Source organism: Podarcis cretensis (genome assembly GCF_951804945.1).
Source record: "Podarcis cretensis genome assembly, chromosome: Z".
Classification (NCBI taxonomy): domain Eukaryota; kingdom Metazoa; phylum Chordata; class Lepidosauria; order Squamata; family Lacertidae; genus Podarcis; species Podarcis cretensis.
The window spans coordinates 20,647,987-20,671,306 of record NC_137184.1 but is presented as its reverse complement, the minus strand read 5'-3'; the positions used below and the strand labels follow the sequence as shown (position 1 = coordinate 20,671,306).

Here is a 23,320-nt window from a genome sequence, read left to right as displayed (position 1 = left end):
CAGAGGTGTTGAACAACTCATTTTTCTTTTTTACTAAGACAAAATCCCGAAGAGGAACAGACACCCCATCTGATAGAGAGTACATGTTCAACTCTGCAGCAGAGAGACCCCAGAACTTCAGTCCCAAAGCCTCAATATTTCGGCATTGGCTACTCCAAACACACACACACACACACACACACACACACACACACAAATGTGTGCTCCCAGGGCAGGAGGGAATTCAGAATGCTTTTATGTCATCTGGTAGGACTTTATTTCCTATACTTTGGACTTGTATGTGCAACACTCACCAGTCACACCAGCTTAGGAAATACAGATGTCTTTGTTTTAATGGTGCCTCTCACTATTTCTTTCTCTTATTATCTACTGTTTGCTTGCTTTGCATATGGTATGAGGTAATATCCTGCAACTGCACTTTTGAATTCTTAGTAATGGTAATAAATAATTATTTAAAACAAACAAATTCTACCAATCAGCTACTTGTTGAAGAAAAGGGGGAGGTAGCTCTGTATGCAAACCCTGCATATGCTGAAGCTATAACCAAGGGATCCCATCAAATCAAATCAAATCAAATCAAATCAAATCAAATCATACACCCCCATAAAGAAAAAAGGCTTTGGAAGAATTCCGTGCATCCAGACAAGGCATTCAAGTGCCAGGAACCATTCATCTTTGCAGCGATATTGCTGTTACTTACACACAGCAAGGTTCACCTCTTCCAGAGTGAGCTGTCTCACCACAGGAAAACTGTTCTCATGAAAATGAAGGGAAGACCTTTTTTGGCACAATTGCTGACCCAGAAAAACAAAGCAGATGTCCAGGAACCAGTTAATCTAAAGAGTCCTGAAGCACTTCTGCTACCAGAAAGGCAAGAGCAATCCAGAGATCTCAATGGTATTGAATTGAACAGAGTTTGAGGGTTCGCTGCTCACTCAGCCCCGCAGATGAAAACAAATGTACAACTTCTCTCTAGCTTTTGTTTCAAACACCCGATGAATTTACCTCATCTTTGGAAGATGAAGACACTTGACTAACCACAATGGGCTTTTATGTTCTATCACTAAACTACCAAGTGGAAAACTCTTCACACAAATGACTGTTTGAAAAGCTCTTCGTTCCTTAGAGTGCCCTTCGTTCCTTAGAGTGCCCATCAAACCAGCTGTATACCCAGTTGTGTGAGGTTTATTGCAGCCCTCTGCAATCTGCTGAGCTCCAGTTTTAGACTGCAACTACTACCAGTCCCAGCCAGTTTGAGCACAGTAAAACAAACAAACAAACAAACAAACAAACAAACAAACTGGGACTCACTTGTTTATGAAAATCTAAATGTTCATTCTGTCACCAGGGGATTTCCCATCACAACCAACTGGCTTTTTGGGTTATGTAGATAGAGCAAAATAGAACAACCCCAAAGTACTGATTTTCAATTAAATATTTGAATAGATTATTAACTAAAATATTTTAAACTACAAATGAAATCTTACTGGGGCTTTCTTGTCAATGGGCTTGATAACAAACTTCTTATCATTGAATGAAATGTTTCTAATCTCACTCCAAGGGAATCCAATTTTTGGTGTTAACCTGAAAAAGATGAAAGAAAGGATTTAATGTTTCAAAAGCTGAGCTTATTGGAATACTTTGGCAGTTAAACAACCTGACTACACTGATGTGGCACGAATGGTTTTCCATCACTGAGACAAAAGAGGTAATGTTGCTCATAATTTACAAAACCAGATACACTGAATTTATGTAAGATTTGCACAGAATGCAATGTAAGTGGCTTGGACAGTGGCTTGTCCAAATTGCCCAAAGCAACATACTAAATCTCAGGCCTCAAAAGCATACAGGATTTGGAGCCTGGAGAAAATATACACAATCTTAAATGCAACTCAGGCTATTAGGTGAGTGCAGACCCATTCCATGTGATTTCCATCTTATATGAAGACACTTACTGAGGAACTGGTGCCTATACAGTGGTACCTCAGGTTACATACGCTTCAGGTTACAGACTCCACTAACCCAGAAATAGTACCTCGGGTTAAGAGCAGTTTCAGGTTAAGAACAGACCTCCAGAACGAATTAAGTTCTTAACCCGAGGTACCACTGTACACACAATATTATTAATCCAATGACTGGATGCTTTGGTAGATGTGCTACTAGCCTCTTTACACAGTGCATTTCGCATTACATTGCAGAAAGGGGACACCCAACAGAAGCTTGCACCAGTTTGGTCCACAAGGTTTGGAGGTCCCTGCAGTTACCTGCTTTGTTAATACTTTGTTAATTAAAATCAGTGCCCAGAGGAAATATATAGGGCACATGAGGTCAGGAGTACATAGATCAGTAATTCCCAAAGAAGCACCAGTCCAGATGTGGATCACGCTGAGCACCACAGGAAGACTCAAGCATGTAAACTACTACAGAAAATAAACTCCCACTTCTTTCTGCCCTATGTAACCTGATAAAAACACTTCCTTAAATTCAAAGGATCAATTAAATTGGGAGTATGAAAGCAAGACATAATCACGGAGCATCTCTCAGGCTCAAGAAAGTCCAGATGTTGCTGGACTACAATTCTCAACACCAACTCTGTTGTCACAGATGAGCCCCATCAGGCCTCCTCTCCCCTCAATGGCACAGCCATTCCTTCTGGCTGCTTCAGTGGGAGATAAGCCCAGTTCCAACAAGCACCTCCTCCTACCACTGAACTATGTAGGCTGGTCATTATAGGAACTTGCTTGAGAACTGGTACAGGAGATTTCCACCCTGCTCTCTTTCCTCCCTATCCCCTTTTCCTTGTGTGCCATTAAAAAAAAAAAAGATTGTAAGTCTGTGGGAGATGACTGCCTTGTTTTAATCAATGGCATGTAAGCCATTCTCAGAGCCATTTTGGCTGACGAGTGGGGTACAAATGCTCTAAATAAACACAATAAATAAACACAATCTGGCCCCATGTCACGCTATCTAGAATGGATGGTGCTTGGGATTCAAGCCTTCCCATACCCAATCTCAGGTTCCAATCCCAAATAAAATTTCTGGGAAATAAACACCTACCCATCAGATTGGGATATAAATATTACACCGCATTATCTCTCCCACTAAATAAAGACTCTCCCTAGGAGACTAAGGCTTTGCATTTAGTCCCCTATGATGGATCTAGCAAAAGCTTTTAGCTGTCATAGTTAAAGAAGATATGAACTGCACAAGGTGGGGACTGACATGAAAGAACTGCTGCTGTGATGGTTTTCTGTGAGCCTCCTGAAAACATATTGGTAGCCAGCTGGCAAATGCTAGAAGGTTGCTGGACTCAGATACACCTTTGCCTGATGTAACAGATGGCCCTCTCCCCTCCCAGTCCCCATGCAAGTTTGAAGGGCAGTCTTGTTACCTGTCATTGTGCTCATAAATGTTGAGTCCAAGGGCATCGACTCCCAACCAAAGTTCTGAGCCCTTCTTGTTCTTAATACTGAAGTAGTTCACACCATACATCTCCAGATCTTGTGCAATTTTCAGATATTCCAAGATGGCATCTTCTCTAAAAGTACACAAGAGAATGGATTTTTAATACAATCTTCGCAAAGCTCGGCAGAGTTTAAAAGTAGTTCAAAACACAACACTTCTGACCTCCTGTAAATACAATGATGGGTTTTTCCAACCAAGCCTCCAAGCATATTTTTAAACTACGAAGAGGTAGCAAGTTGCCTATATCGACAGCATCCCTTCCAGAGGTTGTCACGCCCCACCCAGTCCCACTCAACACAGTCTCAAGGGTTACAAGTGATGGATTTTGTAATCATCATCAGGAGGCGAAGGGAGAGCTATAGGTTAGCAATTCTTTGTCAAATCATTACTGCATTAATACTATTGCAATGCCCAAAGATCTACCAAAGCTATTATAAGGTTTTTCTATGGAAAAGGGGGCCAATATATTCCGGCAGCCTCCCAGGTCTTTGCTGCAAAAATATTAACACAACTGACATATGGCTCTCAGATCTGCAGCTTCTTAAACCTTGCTCCCTTAGAATCATTCCAAACTATGGTAAGTTCTATCACTGCCTGTTAGGGATCCCTTCTTGTGTGTCTAAACATAGCTGTCTGCCTGGAGGTCTGGAAAATCCCTGTTAGTGCTCGGATATGGATTCTGAAGATCCATTATTAGTTAAAACTTATCTTTCTCCCTGTTGGGTTGGCACCCTTAACCCTACTGGATTCCTACCAATCGAAATGGAAAGCTACACTGCATGAAAAGCTAAGAGGCTTGGGGTTTTCCCCACAGACCCTGATAGTTGTAGGTTATGAGAAAGCTAGAGCAATAATCCGCCAACGAATTTGGGATGTGGAACTGCAATGCCACGTGAGCAGGATGAATAAACACCCAGCAATAAAAGATAATGGGAGAGGATTTACCCCAGCCAATTATTTGTCAAAATTACAAATACCTAAATACCAACAGCCATTTACCCTTGCTAGATTCAATGTGCTGCCATCTGCCTTATTGCAGGGCAGATTTGAGGGTAAACCATACGCGGAATGAGTCTGCCCCTGCGGCTTGATGAAGGTAGAAACTGTCTCTCATGCCTTGTTACGCTGCAGTTTCTACAGGGATATACACTTGGTATTTATTACCCCTGCTATGCAAAAATCTTAAACTGAATCCGAACTTCCATGTCTAAAATCACTGGTAGATGACAAGGATCCTGAGATCACATTGTTGTTGTTTAGTCGTGTCCGACTCTTTGTGACCCCATGGACCAGAGCACGCCAGGCACTCCTGTCTTTGAGATCACGTTAAGAGTAGCCAAATTCTGTGTGATTGCCATAAAACTTAGGGAACAAGCTGTGCTATCATAATGATTAAGGCCTTAAATGATAATTTTAGGTTATATGTTAGTGACTAAGTTTTAATTTTATTTTTTTAACTGTTGCTATATCTGTATTGTCCCTATTATATCTGTATTGTCCCTGTTAATATCCCTGCATTGTCCCTGTATTGTCCCTAATTGCAAATTCAAATGTATCCCTATTGTGTTTTATGACTTCCTTGATATTGTATGTGGGCTGGAACTGGTCTGTGACCAAAATAATAAAATTCATTCATTACTGCATTGACTTCTGTGACGCACTTTGAATATTTAAAGATGAAGCTATATTATGAACAAAAGATGCTCTTATACAACACAAACCAATTATTGCTATAATTTCAGCCTTACCTGAGCATTCCTCGATGTTCTTCATGCCACACCTGGATCCTTTCCTCCCACTGATCCTTGTTAAGTTTGTGCTGCTCCAAAACCCTAGGAAGCAAAGAACAGCAAAGCACATCAAGAGATAAGCAGCTTCCATACATGTAAAACTGTGGCAAAGGAAGCTTGTGGGGAATTTATTTTTCAAACTTCCTCTATCTGTACAGAGGAAAATGTAGTCCCCTAAGCTCAATCAGTGGTCTGAGAGTTGTTCTCTGGTGCTTCTACCTAATACAAAGGTGGGGAACCGGATGCAGGCAGTTGGCCAGGCCTGGTCATCTGTCAATCATCTGAGAGCCCCACATTTGGAATATTGTGTACATGTACACTTTTGGTCTCCTCATCTCAAAAAGGATAATGCAGAGTAGGAAAGGATTGGAATAGGGCAGCTAAAATGATCAAGGGGATGGAGTGACTCCCCTTCGAAGAAATGTTGCAATGTCTGAGACAGTTCAGAGAAAAGGCAAGTAAGAGGTGACATGACACGTTTATAAAAGTATGCATGACATGGAGAAAGTGGAGAGAGGAAACTCACAGACATCCAATGAAGATGAATGTTGGAAGATGCAGTACAAGTAAAAGAAAGGGCTTCTCTTCAAGTAGTACAGAGAAACTATGGAACACACTCCCACAGGAGGCAGTAATGGCCACCAATCTAGATGGCTTTAAAAGAGGACTGGGCAAATTAATGGATAGGAATAAGGTTATTGAGGACTACTAGCCATGATAGCTATGCTCTGCCTTCATAGTTGGAGGCAGTGATGCTTCTGAATCCCGGCTGCTGGAAACCACAGGAGAGGAGAGTGTGGCTGTTGTGCTTGAATGTGGCAACCCCACGGTGCTGCTATTCCATGGGAGTCCAAAGTCAGTGCTGACAGGCAGTTTTGTGAGCAAGCAAGGCGAGTCCTTCTCTTGAACCTCCCATGCCTGCTCAAAGATTGGATGGAGAGGGAGTGCTTGTTCAACCTTGTAGGAAGCTTTGGAGTCTGAATGAGAAGGTGCTAAGCTATCTTTTTCTGCTGCTTCTATATTTCCCAATCTCTCTTGTTTTTTGCCAGCAAGGCTTCGGAAGAGAATTCTACCCAAGCAGGAAATACAAGACCCCTGGTTTTCCTTAACTCTGCCACACTGCAGCACAAATTAGAGAAAACCAGACTCTAGGGCAGAGAGGTGAGAGTGGGGAACTATTAGCAATGACCGAGAAAGGCTCAGCTAGTACACTAGTGTTTGCCTGTGCCTTGCCTCCACAGTAGGAGGTGGTGTGCCTCTGTCTTATTCAACATCTTTATCAACGACTTGGATGATGGACTCAAGGGCATCCTGATCAAATTTGCAGATGACACCAAACTGGGAGGGGTGGCTAACACCCCAGAAGACAGGATCACACTTCAAAATGACCTTGACAGATTAGAGAACTGGGCCAAAACAAACAAGATGAATTTTAACAAGGAGAAATGTAAAGTATTGCACTTGGGCAAAAAAAATGAGAGGCACAAATACAAGATGGGTGACACCTGGCTTGAGAGCAGTACATGTGAAAAGGATCTAGGAGTCTTGGTTGACCACAAACTTGACATGAGCCAACAGTGTGACGCGGCAGCTAAAAAAGCCAATGCAATTCTGGGCTGCATCAATAGGAGTATAGCATCTAGATCAAGGGAAGTAATAGTGCCACTGTATTCTGCTCTGGTCAGACCTCACCTGGAGTACTGTGTCCAGTTCTGGGCACCACAGTTCAAGAAGGACACTGACAAACTGGAACGTGTCCAGAGGAGGGCAACCAAAATGGTCAAAGGCCTGGAAACGATGCCTTATGAGGAACGGCTAAGGGAGCTGGGCATGTTTAGCCTGGAGAAGAGGAGGTTAAGGGGTGATATGATAGCCATGTTCAAATATATAAAAGGATGTCACATAGATGAGGGAGAAAGGTTGTTTTCTGCTGCTCCAGAGAAGCGGACACGGAGCAATGTTCCAAACTACAAGAAAGAAGATTCCACCTAAACATTAGGAAGAACTTCCTGACAGTAAGAGCTGTTTGACAGTGGAATTTGCTGCCAAGGAGTGTGGTGGAGTCTCCTTCTTTGGAGGTCTTTAAGCAGAGGCTTGACAACCATATGTCAGGAGTGCTCTGATGGTGTTTCCTGCTTGGCAGGGGGTTGGACTCGATGGCCCTTGTGGTCTCTTCCAACTCTATGATTCTATGAATATGTTGTTAAGGAACATGAGCAGAAGAAGTTGCTGTCGTGTCTTGCTTGTGTGCTTCCTAGCAACATCTGGTGACTGTGGTAAACAATACACTGGCTGAAATGGGCCTTTGGACTGATCCAGCAGGACTCTTCTTATGCCCCCCTGGATTTAAGAACTTAAGAGGAGCCTGCTGGATCAGGCCAAAGACCCACCTATAGTCCAGTGGCCAACCAGATGCCCCCAAGGGAAAGCAGGACCTAAGCACAAGTACCACACCCTCCCCTCCTGTGGTTTCCAGCACCTGGTATTCAGAAGCATTGCTGCCTAGAACTGGAGGAAGAGCATAAAATATGTGGCTAACAGCCATCTGTAGCCCTCTCCTTCATTTAAATGAGTCTTATCTGTTTCCACACAAATAGAAATGTGACTACAGAAGGCAATTATGTGTAACAACATGAATGAGGCATAGACTGGAGATAGACAGATAGGTCTATCCCCAGCTGGAGCAACTGTCTGTGGGGAGCAGACAGGACTGAGTCACTCTTAGGCTAGCAGCTGATTGTCTTTACACTGAGAGCACTCTTATGGAAGTTAACAAACTGCACCTTTTTTTACTGCCATTTAGATCCACTGGAAGAATATGAATGGTGAAAGTCACAAGGAAGTAGTACACTTCCCATAAGGCTAAAAGCATGTGTCAAATCTGACCTACCTTAGAGGAAGCAGTTTGTCGCCAGTAAGGTAACCAGGGTTGTGCACCTCCTTGTTGAAGTCGCCATATTTGGACTGGACAGCATAGGAAGCCAGCAGGACGGCAGTTTCTGGGGGACAGTAGATGTCATCGTTCAGGATGCCCTCCTTCACTTGGAGGAAGAACAGGCGCTGGGTTATGTCCTGGATCAGCTCCTCTGCCACATCCTCTGGGTAGAATTTGGCACGGAATTTGAAAAGCAGCGGGCTCTCTTTGCGGACATCCTGCGCTGTTACCTGCAGCGAATTGGTAACAAGGTCTAGATCAGTGGTTCCCAAACCTTTTCAGGCCACACACATACACGCGGGCCATAGACTCAAGCCCAGTGCCCACCCCATAAAAAAGTGTTATTCAGAATAGTGGTTTAAGTAAGACAGTAGCGCATTTCAAAACAGTAATGATTCACTGCATATTAATCAGAATCCATCAAAACTGTTTAGTTTTAATTCAACAAAATTGATTAACTTGATCCGGCAACACTAGTTTTCAGAGTCTGGTAGTAATTTATCAATAGTCTTAGACACCAGATTTAGTAACTACTTAACTGTTCAGCAAATTCTTAATGCATTGGGTGATAACTGTTTCCCAAATGTCTGAATTAAAGTTACGTAGCAGGAGTCTTAGATCATCAACTCCAGTGCCCCCTAGATAATCCCACCTCCCCCTGTTCCCTATGAGAACATTTGTGGAATGACACTTACATTCAACTATTGTACATTCAATGAACGACCACTTTTGTGATGGCTCTGTACAGCTGTTGTTATTGTAGATATTACCGTATTTTTCGCCCTATAGGATGCACTTTTTCCCCTCCAAAAATGAAGGGGAAATGTGTGTGCGTCCTATGGGGCGAATGCAGGCTTTTGCTGAAGGCTGGAGAGCAAGGGGGGTCGGTGCGCACCGACCCCTCTCGCTCTCCAGGCTTCAGGAAGCTATCAACTAGCCATGGGAAACGCAGCTCTCCCACGGCTAGCGGAGAGCTTGCCTGCACCCAGAAGCTTGCGGCACGCTGAGCTCAGCACGCCCCAAGCTTCGGACTTCGCACAGCGCTCCGCTAGCCGTGGGAGAGCCGCGCGAAGCTCTCCCACGGCTTGCGGATAGCAGCTTGTTCTGGGGGCTGGGGTCGGGGGAAGCTCGGGCTTCCCCCGCCCCAGCCCCGCACCTGGGGGGGAAATAAATTTTTTTTCTTTATTTCCCCCCAAAAAAACTAGGCGCATCCTATGGGGCGAAAAATACGGTACTTTTTCTTTTCTCCTTTTTTATATCTAATTCACTTGTAACTGAAAATAATCAAAAACATATTTTTTACAAACAGAACATACCCAGATCTTTTCTTCCTAATAAAGTCAGGGTTCAGGGGTATTTATCCTTAGACTGCAACTCCTGTTAAGTTAAGGCAGCAGTTTCTTGGTGCAACCTGATTTTTTTTTTTAAAAAAATTTTTGCTGGGGTTTCTCCTACTGCTCTGGAGAAACACTAAAAAAAGAAAAATAAAGAAACTGCTGCTTCTCAAAAAAGTGGGACCTTGTCTTTTGTGGGTGAGGCAGCAAGTAAACAGGTATGTCTATAATTATATTTATTTATATATTCCCTTTCCTCTGACTGGGATTCAAGGCAACTAACACGAATTAAAATGACTCAGATAAAATAAAGAAAGCTTAGCTACATAGATGATAGATAGATAACAACAGTTTAAAAAGTCAGTAAGCTCTAATATAATTAAAACAATATAAAAAAGAAATCTATTAAAATGCAGACAATAAAACAAAGGATGACATATGCCCACATCAGTAATTACCTTTTTGTTGAGTTTCAGCCATGTAGAGAAGCCCTTGGTATCCTGGTACTGGAGTCCAAAAAACCAAACCTCTCTCAGACCTATTGTTTTCACAACCTGTTTGGGAAAACCAAAGAGAAAGGTACTTTTTAAGCAAAAGTTACAGGTGGTTGTATTTGAGCTCAGATGTGGCCTAGGAAAGGTGTTACATATCTCCAGGAACACCCAGTGGCATAAAAACAGGGGAAAGTTCAACAAAGGAAAGAAAGAAAGTGCTTACCAGTGAAACCGCACATTAAGATCCAGTGGTGAAGATTTTAAAAGCAAAAACAAACATTTTAACTTTTGCTTACCCCCTCACTCCAGAAACACTATTGCCCATTCTCCCACTCCCGTTCCATAAGCTTATCCCCAGCGCCCCTACCCTGTAAGAAACATTATTCAGAATAGCGGCTTGCACGAACCATTAACAACACGATAAAATTCAAAATAGTAACAATGAATTGCACATTTATTTAAAATCCAATTTAAACTGTTTAGTTTAACTGATTCAACAAAACTTATGAACTTGATCCAGTGATGCCAGCTCTTCAAAGTCTGACAGATAAATATCCGGGGGGGGGGGGACGAGGGAAAAGACAAGAAAGCCTTATAAAATGTTGCTGTCTTAAAGCACAAAACTCTAATTGCATTAAGAAAGGCACACATAATCATTCAAGTTATGGTGTGTTTATAGATGCTAACAGCCTGTTTTCTTCTTAGGGGTAAGGCACATTAGCTCTAACAGCATTGAGGCCAAGAATTCATAGGACTCCAAGAAAACCAAGAAAAATGTAACTCCCTCATCAGCTTGAATGTCTAGTGCCTGTTTTCAACTGATGATGTTAAGAGGCCCTAAAATCCTCTTGTAAGTAGCAAACCTCGGGGGGGGGGAAGGATACCTTCTGTTATATTTTACACTATCCAATATGGTCTAGTTTTTTTTTAGCTGTTCTTATACCAAGACTTTTACTTACTAATTACATTTCTAGCCCTACTTATTTCCTCCAAGGAACTCAAGGTGGTGTACGTGGTTGTCTTTCTCACCATTTTATCCTCACAAACAACCCTGTGAGGTAGCCCCGCTGCCCCATGTGTGTGGGGGGCAGGTATCACACACTGGCTCAGAGCAACAAAATAAGCCTCCCTAACTGCACCCCCTCTCAACAGCCCACACAGACTACACAGCCTTTTTCCCAAGGCAAATGGATGACTCTGGGCCTACCTCACAGCCTTGTTGTGGGGAGTAAGTGGGGGGGGGGAACCATCTATGCCACCTTGAGCCTCTTGAAGGAAGAGGTGGGGCAGAATCAAAATAGGGAATTCAGCCCTCTCATATGTTTGAGGGATTGGCAGGCCTGATTTATAGGAGTGTGGGAGAGGAGCAGGCAGAACTCGTATGGACCTGTCAAACTAGTTCCTCAAAACCACCTTTCACATGGATAGTGATCGCTACAATGGTGTAGTGAATTCTGAAGTGTAACTGTTCTTCATGACAACACCCACAGAATTTAAAGGGACCCCATGGGTCATCTAGTCCAACCCCCTTGCAGTGCAGGAATCACAACTAAAGAGAAATGCATTTTTTACCAACGTATGCATTATAGCTGCAGAACCAAGGCAGTTTTATTTTCTCACACCCTTGATTAGCATCCCACCTGATGGAAGAGTTCTGGTGGACTCAAAAGCTTGCTGGTTTATTTTGGGTCACATTTTGGCTAAAGAGACACTGGAATCTTTCCCTCAGCTGTGCAGGCTCATATAACTGGACACTTCCTTCTGCTTAAGATAATTTTGTGGGTTCCTCTCTGATAAAAAGCTTGCTTATTTAAGCCACTGTGGTGCAGTCTTTAAGACTGCTGGGCTATGACCTGTGGATGATAAGGGTTCAAATTCCCACTTAGCCATGAAGTGACCTGTGGTCACAAGTCACTGCCTCTCAGCCTAACCTACCTCACAGGGTTGTTGTAGGGATAAAATGAGGACTAGGACCTGGGAGGAACCAGGGTTGAAATCCCCACTTGGTCATGAAGCTTCCTGGTTGTGACTTTGAGCCAGTTGCTGCCTCTCTCAGTCTAGTCTACCTCACAAGGTTGCTGTGAAGATAAAATGGGAAGGAGGAGAAGTATGCATGCCACCTTTAGCTCTCTGGAGGAAAGGCGGGATATGAATATACTACAAATAAAGACTGGCAAACAGCACTGCAGGATATGACAGTCGTCTTCCCTGCTGTGAAATAAGGGGTAGCGTCAAAAGTGGTGGGCGTCAAAAGTGGGCTCCCCCTTCCCCGCCAAGCTCTGAGAGTGAGGGGGTCGGAGCTGCAACACATCGGATAGAACGCTTCCTTTGATGGTACAAAGCTGCGAGACTGTGAGGCATTAGCGGTCAATTCTTCCAACGCTAAAATCACTTAAGGACTGTACCGTGAGTACTTTTTTACATTTGGATTAAAATTTGGAACAATTAGGAAATGGGTAAGGGAATTTAAAAATGAAGGCCAGTCCCTACCCGCTGACAGATTGCTATGAACACAATTTTCAGCTGCAAACCAGGTTCTTGCAGTTCACCCTGTCCTATGCTAGTAGGGCAGCTCGTCAACATTTATTTGCAATTATTTATAGTGCACGTCCACTTGAGTTACCTTAGTAAAAATAAACCCCAACAAATAAATGTAGTAATTAAGTAATAATAATATTCTTCCTCCCCAGATGTGGGCACCCAGACACCATCCTTCTCACAATATGAATTTGTCAGCAAAGGGGTCTTCACAGGGGCAAACCATTATAAGGGAAAAGGGACGGCCCAAAGCAACACACAGTAGTAGCAGCAAAGATCTGGAGCCATTGTAACTCTCTTTTTTTTTTTTATAAATAATTTTTATTAACTGGCCAATCACATCAAATTAAATCACATCATATAAATTCCGAATTACAAAGCCAAATTTTTAAATTTTGTTGGGGGAACCCATACTTCAAGATCCAAAGGGGAATTCAGATCATCTTCTTATTACTGCGTTAATGTCCAAATCAGTCCCAATCAGTTCAAACAAAGTTCATAATTCTATCCAGTCTTATCTTGGTGTTGCCACATCATATCTTGTTCGTATAATTTCTCTTTTTCCTTTACGATCTCTTCTGTTAGTCTCCTTAAGCCGATAGCAAGTGTAATAATCCTGTGTGGATTTCCCGTTCCTCCACTAAGTCCAGATGGTTTCCATATATCTCCTTCATAGATAACATCACTTTATCCATCGTAAATTTTGGCATTTGTCGCTCTTAAGTCCCACCGAGGAGTTGATTCACGATATGTAAACAACTCTATTTCTCTCTTTCTCCTCCCAGACCCAAGAGCTCCCACAATGCCTCACAAAATGGCGAACGGCATTTTTTCCTGACTGCGTCACTCCAAAACTCTTAGCTTTCCAGCTTCATCTTGAAACATTGCTTTGGATCGAAAGTTTATCTCCACACAGCCTTAAATCCACAGCTTAAGTCCTTAATTTCTGACTCATTAGGGGAGGGGGATTCTTGTTAAATCACATAAAAAGGTAGAGGCAGGTTTTTTCCCCCCTCCCCCCTCAGTCATTACCGTATCTTGACGTTCTTCTCATATTTTATTGTTGTCTTGTTATCAGAGATCTCTTCTATCAGCAGTATTTACTCCCCTTTTTCCTTGATGTATGTGCAATTAATCATGTCCAAATTATTTCTTTTAAAGATCATTGCAACCAGCGGCGCGAATCGGGGACGGCGTCGAGGAGTGCCGAAAATCCCACAGGAGGGCTTTGTGCCTAGTGCCCCCACCCCCACAAATTCGGGGGTGGTATAGGGCACAGCAGGCAAGGGCCGTCCCCCCCATAATCCTGGGGGGGTTAAGGAGGGTAATTACCCCCATCATAGCCTCCAAATTACCTCGTGTGGGTCGGAGAGATGTTATTGTCAGCCATCTTCCGATGCGCCACCTAGTGGCCCCCGCCATTGTAACTCTCATAGGCTATGCTTGAGTTTATTTAGTTATTATTATCTATTGCATTTATATCCCATCTTTCCTCCAAGGAGCACAAGGGGGTGCACGCACACTTCTCCCCCTCCATTTTATCCTCACAAAAACCCTGTGAGGTGAGTTAATCTGAGAGCAAATGACTGGCCCAAGGTTACCCAGTGAGCTTCATGGTGAAGTGGGGATTCGAACCCTGGTCTCCCATGTCCTAGCCAAGCATTCTTAGCCATTACACTGTACAGGCTCCCCTCTCTCTTCTGAGGTGCATCACCCACACAGCGCCCTCACCACCCCCCTTGCTGTGGCAGTGCAAGGCAGGCTTTAAAAACATTTATTTGGGTGATGTGAAGTAGCGTCCATTTGCTTGTTCTGTTTTGGAACACCCAGCTATGATTACACAGAAGCTTCGTAGTGAACCACTGCTGTGGTGAGGGCACAGCATTATATTTTATATAGTTTTAAAATCGCTTTTTAAGTGTTGCGAGTCGCTGTGGGAAGATTTTATTTTGAACAACAGCTAAGAAATAATTAAAATAAATTATGGCTGGAGAAAAGCTAAGGAGTGTTGTCTTGGCATGCCGGCCCATTTTTTCCAGGATCACCTGGCAAAGTGAAAATGGAAAATCTAGCATCACCTCTCATTAATATCACTGGTTATTGCCTTGAGTAGCCCAGAATGTTCTACATACCACAATTTTCAAGAGGACCAGGGGTGACCTGCATTTCTTAAACTATCCTTATACTGCCAAGTATGACCTTCAGATCCTATTGGTAGGGCAGATTTCAAAAAATGGTATTTGCAGAAGAACGACCGTTTCCACACCAAAAGGCATTTTACACAGACACAGTTTTAGTTATAGATTAATTGGTCTTGGAGCTGGTGATACAATCACTCAGACACACCCACAGTTAATAAAGAACATAGGATATGCTCCCTTTCAGCAAAAAAACAAAACCAACCACAAGTTCTTGGCAGCACATGTTCAAGGAACATAGGGCCACCACTTTGCTAAAGCTAAGCAGGTTTTGGGTCTGGTCAGTGCCTGGATGGGAGACCATCTTCATGTGTGCCACTCTGGATTCCAAGACAGATAAAAGAAAGCGGGTAATAAAAATAAATGAATAAATGAATGAATGAATGTGCATTTGTGTGAGCTATTTTAGCACAAGACACATCAATATAAAAAACCCTCCCATCCCACCATATCAGTGTGTTCCCTTAATTTTTGCTAGGCCTGACTGAAAGGACCATAGGGACCATCTTGAGAAATCAGGAATTCTGTGATACCAAGTTGGCAGGGTCAAAGCTACCTTCTCACTTGAGAGGGATAGTTAAACACCCCCCCCTGCAAAAAACAAAAACAACCCTCAAGAAAACAAATAGCAATCACTCTAAAGAAAACATTGCACCTAGCTGCCCAAGGTGAAAGCAAATCACTCTCCTAAAAAGAAAAAAAAAATCCTCAAAACCTAGCTTGGACTTTTGCCCTCCAGGTCATTTTACATCCCTGACCATTGCCTTCAGTAAAATTCAAATGCCATGTAATTGTTTCATTCATAGTGAAGAATGGAATTCCAAAGCAGAGACTGACTGGAACTTGGCCTATCTCTGAGGTGCTAATTAAGTAAGCCAAGTCTCAAAATAGACATTAGTCATACAATATCCAAAAGTTGGGCTCCTGCCTCAGTTGGGGAATTTCCATTATCTTCAGGTTCACACACATGCAATAACAAAAACTGCTCCATTTTTATCTCACCCTTCCTCTAAAAGGGTAACATAGGGTTGCTTCAGTTTGTCCTCATAGTCCTGTCAAGTATGGTTGTAGCATGCTGTTTGAGAGACAGCATTTTCTTTTGCACTGCCCCTGGTATCAGACAATGTGATCTAAATTTACTAATCCGTTGGTTGTTAGTAATGAGTGGCATTCAGACGCTGTTATTCAGAATGGCGCTTTGCACCACCCACTAAGGAAAATAACAACACAATAAAATCAAAATCAAGTAACAATAAATTGCACATTCATTCACAATCCAGTTGAAAGTATTGAGTTTATTTAATTCAACAAAACTGATTAGCTTAATCCTACCGCTCCTTTACCACACACTTTAGGAACCGCTGATCTAGAGCCTACTACTTATAGCTGAACATGCCAAACCATGGCTTTTTAATCTCCTGTGTAGATTGGCCCTTGGAACCAACAGAACAGTTAAAATGATTGCAGCTGTCACAGGGTGAGGAACAGAACAATTTCTGCAATTTGAGCTTTACTGTACTTTATTGAACCAATCACAGTACTAATGATAAGGCACATTTTCTCAAGAGCACAGGAAGGCAATCAGGAATCAAGTTGGTGTGGTGATGGAAATGGAATTATTTCCATGACGTACTTACTAGGAATAATGCATAACTGGACTAGGGTATTACTCTTGGACCAAAGTAGAATTCAGAGCAGCAACCATCATAGGGCACCTGGTGCCACCTGCCAGCCCTGCCCTGTTGAACACTGGTGGCAACAGCAGCACTGCCGGCAAAGACCAGGTAAGGCGGCAGGTGGGGGGTGGCGCTCTGCAAGTATGCTGCATCAGCTTAGGCTCAATGACAGCTGCAGTCCTTGTATCAGATTTAACCTGCTTGGCACTATGAGGCTGCTGCCCCAGGTAAAGGCTCAATCCTCTTGCAGGCTTCCTTAGAAGATCATCTGGTGGGGCTGAAGAGGACTTCACCCTAAGCAAGTGTCCCAACTAAATCTGGATATCTTTAGTCCGATATTATTTAGCTGTGATTCCTGCATTGTAAGGGATTGGGCTAGATGAGCTGTGGTGTCCCTCCCAACGCTATAATTCTATGACCTTCCTCTCTCAATCCACACTTGGGACCTTTAATGAAACTCCTCACAAGTCTGCAGTGCATCATTCTGTGGTTCGTTCTACATTTCTGACTTGTGGGGGAGGTCATTCGAAACAGACACAGAAGGAAAAAAGGCTTCTTCTGGCATTCGGGATGAAAGAAAATGCCCATCACTGCGTCAGCATAATGGTTGGAGGGTGACTGTTATGTGAGGTGGGAGGAAAATGGCCTGATCCAAAGGGCTAAAATGACATGCTGTTCTCAAGGCAGTCTTTCCATCTAGATGGGGGCAGCCACATTCACACCTACAGGCCTCTGTTTCAGTTTCCCTGCTGAAAGGCTAACAGCGGTTCAGGAGGCTGTGTTGCTTCAGGAGAAGCCATAAGAGCCCCCACCCCAGCACAGTAGGGCAGTTTTATTCCATATAGCCATACAAATTCAACATTTCTAGAAGCCAGAAGCAGCCTCACATTAGAGGAGGAAAGGAAGGTGACTGAGGCCATCTCCAGCGGGAAGATTGTGGGTGCCAATAAGAGAAGCAGAAGGAGAGAGATCAACAGAGCTGGCCCATGGAGAAGTAAGAAGAAGAATTTTATTATTTGTATCCCGCTTATCTGACTGAGTTGCCTCAGCCCCTCTGGTCGGCTTCCAGCATATACAGAAATGTAATAAAACCTTAAAAACTGTACAAGGATGCCTTCAGATGTCTTCTAAAGGTTGTATCTCCTTGACATCTGATGGGAGAGCAGTCCACAGGGCAGCTGCGACTACTGAGACGGCCCTCTGCCTGGTTCCCTGTAACCTCACTTCTTGCGATCAGGGAACCACCAGAAAACTATTGGAGCTAGACCTCAGTGTCTGGGCTGAATGACGAGGGTAGAAGCGCTTCTTCAGGTATAGAGGGCTGGGCCATTTAGGGCTTTAAATGTTGGCATTTTGCATGAGCACCATTGAAATCCCATCAATTATAATTAGGATCTTCATAGCACAAGGAAATGACCCCCAAGCTAGTCGCCGGTGGAAGCAACATTTCGAATTACTATCTCAGACATCAGGAACTCTGGAAATTGCCTTGTATGAAGACGAACCATGAGAACCTAAGAGCCTGCTGGAACAGGCCAATGGCCCATTTATCTCACCATGCAGTAACAAAGCATATATTTTTAGAGCAGCAACATCCACACTTTGGAACTCCCTGCCTGTTGACATCAGGTGTTTCTTCACCATATTCTTTTTGGCACCTGCCGAAAACATTTCTGTTCAGGCTTGCCTATCGAGATACACAGAATGTTGACATGTACTTTTAACCTGGTTTTTATCTTATCATAGATTATGTTCTGAAGGTTTGAATTTTATTTTATTTTTAGCTTTTTTAACTCTTGCTTTATTCTTTTGGTAAACCACACTGAGTTTTGAGGGGTTTTTTGGTCAAGTAGTATATAAATTTCATGAAATAAGTAAGAATGAACTCAGTGTACTCACTTACCTAACTACACTGCTTTGTTTCGTTTTTTAAAGTTATGTCACCATGAATTAACCTGAGCTTGGAAGGGGTGAGAAGGAGTTGTAACAGGCACAGTCTGGGACACAACGTCTCTTTAAAATTGCCTAGTCTTAGCAAAGATGAAGAAATAACTTGTAACGTGTGTGTGTGCGCGCACGCGTGCTTGCCTATATCAATACACACAGGTACAGGCCTGTCCTTTATATCCACCCTAGGGCTACCATCTTGAATTTGAGGCAATCTGCAGCCATGCAAGGTTGCAAAACTCAAGAGGAAACATAAGCTGTTTCAAAGCAAGGAAAACCTTGTGTCATAATTTCAGTTTCCATCTGCTGCTGTTTCTCAGGAACGTATTCCCACAGATGTTCAGAAAACTGCTCAGCTTGTGCTAGCAAAAACTTTTAGGAAATTACAAACACTTGCATTGTTAGTCTGCTCCTCTCATACCTCCAAAGGATAGGTAAAACCTTAAGGTGAAACCTACCACTATCTGAGGGGCAAAGCTGGCTAATTAACATCTAATCTCCACAATTTTACACTACAAACCAGATACAACCAACATTCATCCACTTCACTGAAGCTCCTGTAAGAGGCACAGAAGGAAATATTATAGGATAAAATTATGGAAGGGGCTGGAAGCTGGAAAGGTCCAGGAGACGACGTCGTTCAGAGGAAGCATTTAGTCACCAGTTTCCTCTGAGTTCTGGAGACTGGCCAGAGGGAGTCTCCTAGCTGCCCATGTATTTGCAGCATGGAGAAGGGATGCTTAGGCCACAAATGGGTTGGGTTCAAAAAAATAAAGAATAAAGGAGAAGAAAAACCTTGAGGTCCAAACCAACTGACAGAGCACTTGGAAGTGCACACACAATTTGGCTGAAGAGCTACTCCTTCCTGCCAGGCAGACGAGGAGAGAACGGCCCACTGCAAGCTAAACAGCAGTGCAGTTTCACGGGACACGTCTCAAGCTCAGGACTTCCCCTCAAGGCTGCTGCCTCATTTCCTGCCAAGAGGGTGGGGCCGGGCCAGCTATGGCGGGGGCTCCTGCACAGCTCCCTCCTTACCAGGCCTCACTGCATTGCTCTGTGTGAGAGAGTTACGTTTCCAGATGGGACTGACAAGATTCAAATAAAAGGGAGCAGCAATCAAGCCTGACTGGGCAGGAGAGGGACTGCCTAGCTAGGTTTCCAAAACTGCCATAAGAAGCGGGATAAAGATAAGGCTGCTGAGACAGCAGTGCATAGTTAAACTATGGAACTCACTCCCACAGGAAGCAGGGACGACCACCAACCTAGATAGCTTTAAAAGAGGATTAGACAAATTCATGGAGGAGAGGGCTCTCATTTGGAGCTCTGCCCACAATCGGAGGCCTACCTTTTCTCTATAAAGATAGCCATTTAAAACACATGATTCTGGTCCCTGCACTGGGAAAATATTGCAGCCCTTCAAGAATACAGAAGTTGGTCGCCCTGGAGTTATGTTTGAGGAGAGAAGACATATACAGTGGTACCTCAGTTTACGAACTTAATATATTCTGGAAGTCCGTTCTTAAACAGAATCCGTTCTTAAACCGAGGTGTGCTTTCCCTAATGAGGCCTCCTGCCGCTGGTACCCTTCCACTGTTCTGATTCCGTTCTTAGACCAAGGTAAAGTTCAATAACCAGAACACTACTTCTGGTTTTGCGGAGTTTGTAAACCAAATCATTCGTAAACAGGACTGTTATTAAACCCGAGGTACCACTAGCTGCAATTCGAAAGCCATGTGAAACACATTGCCTTAAATTCTCTCCATTAGAATAATGTGGCCTATTTTATTTTTAATGCAATTCTAGGGTTTCATTCACATACACAAACAGTTCACATAGATGTATAAACTGAGTACAGTGGTACCTCGGGTTACAGATGCTTCAGGTTACAGGCTTCGCTAACCCAGAAATAGTACCTCCAGTTAAGAACTTTGCTTCAGGATAAGAACAGAAATCGCGTGGCGGTGGCATGGCAGCAGCGGGAGGCCCCATTAGCTAAAGTGGTACCTCAGGTTAAGAACAGTTTCAGGTTAAGAAGTTCATAACCGGAGGTACCACTGTATATACTGTATATATATATATATACTGTATGTATATACTGTATATACAGTGGTACATCAGGTTAAGAACTTAATTCGTTCCAGAGGTCCGTTCTTAACCCAAAACCATTCTTAATCTGAGATGCGCTTTCGCTAATCGGGCCTCCTGCTGCCGCCACGCCGCCGGCATACAACTTCTGCTTGCATCCCAGGGCAAAGTTCACTACCAGGAGACCTACGTCCAGGTTAGCGGAGCTCATTACCCGAAGTGTTCGTAAGGAGGACGGTACGTAACCCAAGGTTCCAGTGTATTTCACTCCGCAAAATAAATTGTTTGCTTTGAAACACTCTTGTTAACTTATCACTTCCCTAAGGCCTTATCAGTCTGGAACAGAAACAAACCCACCACATGCATCAGCATTTCAAAATCAGAAGCCAACTACAACTATGGTACTAATTTGGCATTTTAAAAGCCTTTAAAAGCATTTTAAAAGCTTACAGGAGAATCAGGGCCAATGAATTTTAAGCAAAGTTACTGATTTGCAGAATGGCCATCAGCTGGCCCCAAAAGCAGCGGCCAGATTACTGGCAGCTAGAGTTGGTCTTTAAAGCAGGTGCATTGGCTGCCAGTCCAATTCTGGGTCCAAAGCCTTCACCAAATCAGGTCCCAAATATCTGAAACACTGCTGCCTTTCCTACAGACCCTCCGAATGTTAAGGCAGAAGGGAACCCTGTTGGCAGTTCTAACAACCTTTTGGGATGGTAGCAGTCCAGGAAGGGCCTTATCTGTGGCAGCCCCTAAGTTGTGGAACTTCCTCCTCACAAAGATGCACCTGACACTATATAGCTTCTGGCAAATGCTTAAGACACACCTCTTTACTCTGGGATGTGGTTGTTTTCAAGGCCCACCCTACCTATTCCTGCGATTGCAATCTGTTTTAACTTTTTTTAAAAAAAAATTAATTGTTGTAAACCCTGCTAATGAAGGGTGGGCAATAACTTTAATGATGATCATCATCTTTCACCATCCCCATTATTTAGGGTACGAAGTGGCTGGCATGGTGGTGGCTTAAATAGCCTGATACAAAACTGGGGGTGGGGGCAGAGTCTCTTATATTGCCTGGCAGCCACCATGCCTTTGTTTTGGGAGTTTGTGGCTACTAGCCACGTAATCTTACTTCAGTCCTCCATTATGCTAACAGCCCAATGCAACTGCGTCATTTGCAAAGTTGCAGAACTGAAAACAGGGCTCCAACAATGCTCTGTAGGAGAGAGAGAGAGAGAGAGAGAGAGAGAGAGAGAGAAGAGTCTCTTAGCCAAGCTGTTTTTATTTTTCTTCTACCACAGGGCAGGCTGGGCAAGCCAGAACATTCAGTCAGGCAGCAAAAATAAAGTATGGAACAATCGGTTTTATTTCCCATTGTGGCCAGAGCTGAATGGGTTATTTCCTTTGCAAATCAACTTCCTCCCATTGCAATTGTCCAGAGACAGTTGCCGAGTTCCAGGGCAATGATTTAAAAAAAAAAAAAAAGGCAATTAGATTTTTTATCAAGGCATTGGCGTAGCAGCAACTTCCTGGATTCATGAGTCTTCCTACAGAAAGGCAACTTCAGAAGCCAAAAATAAGACATCGCCAGCCCACCAACTCTAATGCCTCCAAGACTCCTGGGGCCTTTGCCCTGGAGAATCTATTCTGAACTCCCTTTTGCCCAAGACCTGCAGTAAAGGTAAAGGGACCCCTGACCATTAGATCCAGTCGCGACCGTAGCGAACCGACTCTGGGGTTGCGGCGCTCGCCAAAAGTCAGGTAAAAACCTTTCCTGGGTACTTCTAGTACTCCGAAGGCCTAGACCAGTGGTTCTCAAAATGAGCGGTACCTCTCCCTGATGGTGGTGGGGTATAATCTGGAACTAAGAGGAAGGTTGGAGCCAGGGGGTACTGGAGGTGTAAATGATTATCAGACTTTGGAAAGTTAGTATCACTGGATCACACTCATCAATCTTGTTGAATTAATTGATCTAAATATTTCCACTTGGTTTTTGAACAAATGTACAATTAATTGTTATAATTTTGAATTTTATTGCATTACACGATAGACAGTTAAACTGGTGCTAGACCACTTTTTATGTACTTGACAGTAGCAGCCAGGATCTTAATCACAAGAAACTGGAAAAGTGAGAAAACACCTACAATAAATGAGTGTGGCCGGTCCAAATGATAGAGTATTTGCAGTTGGCTATGATGACAGGGAGAGTTAGAGGGTATCCAATACAGAAAGTACAGAACGAATGGAAAAATTTAAAGAGTATTTGAAAAATTATTGTAACACCAACAATCTCCTGGCAGAACTCAAATGATTCTTGTAAAATAAAAGTATAGATGACAACTCCTTTTTCTGATAAGAACAAAGAAAGTAAATGGTAATTTGAAACTGTGTGTAAAACAATAATAGGAACAACAATACAGTGAGTCTAATCGGAAGTCAAATTTATTTATTCCCCCCCCCCATTTTTTCTTTATTTTTTATTATTGGGCCCTATTGATTCTTCCTCTGAGCTTCCTCCTGCGACTGAGCCCTGAAGATGGAGAACTAGGAGAGGGGAGGACAGAGCAGAGGAGGACATGACCCCCCCCCGGAGGGTCTATGCAAAAATTTGAAGCCAGCTGCTCCTGAGCTGAAGCTTGCAAGATGCACACATAGTCTTCTTAATACAATAATATTAGTAATAATTTAAGGCACTCCTTAAATTAGGGAGATGGGGGTAGCTCAGCCAGTAGAGCATGAGATTCTAGGGTCAGGGTCTTGGGTTCGAGCCCCACATTGGGCAATAGATTCCTGCGTTGCAGGGGGTTGGACTAGATGACCCTTGGGTTATCTTCAAACTCTACAGTTCTACGATTCTATGA

At 43.3% G+C, this 23,320-nt stretch overlaps 1 protein-coding gene and 1 long non-coding RNA gene across 2 annotated transcripts in view; one reads left to right on the top strand and one right to left on the bottom strand.

Annotated features, from left to right (window-relative positions):
- Positions 1-23,320, bottom strand: part of MSN (moesin) — a 78,222-nt gene that overhangs the window by 10,517 nt on the left and 44,385 nt on the right. Inside the window, exons 3-7 of the mRNA XM_079961338.1 lie at positions 9,983-10,078; positions 8,146-8,420; positions 5,214-5,297; positions 3,392-3,538; positions 1,488-1,584 (exon numbers count right to left, since the gene is read on the bottom strand). Of these exons, the coding sequence (XP_079817464.1) occupies positions 1,488-1,584; positions 3,392-3,538; positions 5,214-5,297; positions 8,146-8,420; positions 9,983-10,078 (699 nt within the window). The remainder of the gene's footprint in view (positions 1-1,487; positions 1,585-3,391; positions 3,539-5,213; positions 5,298-8,145; positions 8,421-9,982; positions 10,079-23,320) is intronic.
- LOC307208012 lies at positions 15,163-22,913 on the top strand. Its single transcript, XR_013834935.1, has 3 exons — positions 15,163-17,424; positions 18,366-18,490; positions 21,761-22,913. It is a non-coding gene; the product is annotated as an uncharacterized lncRNA (long non-coding RNA).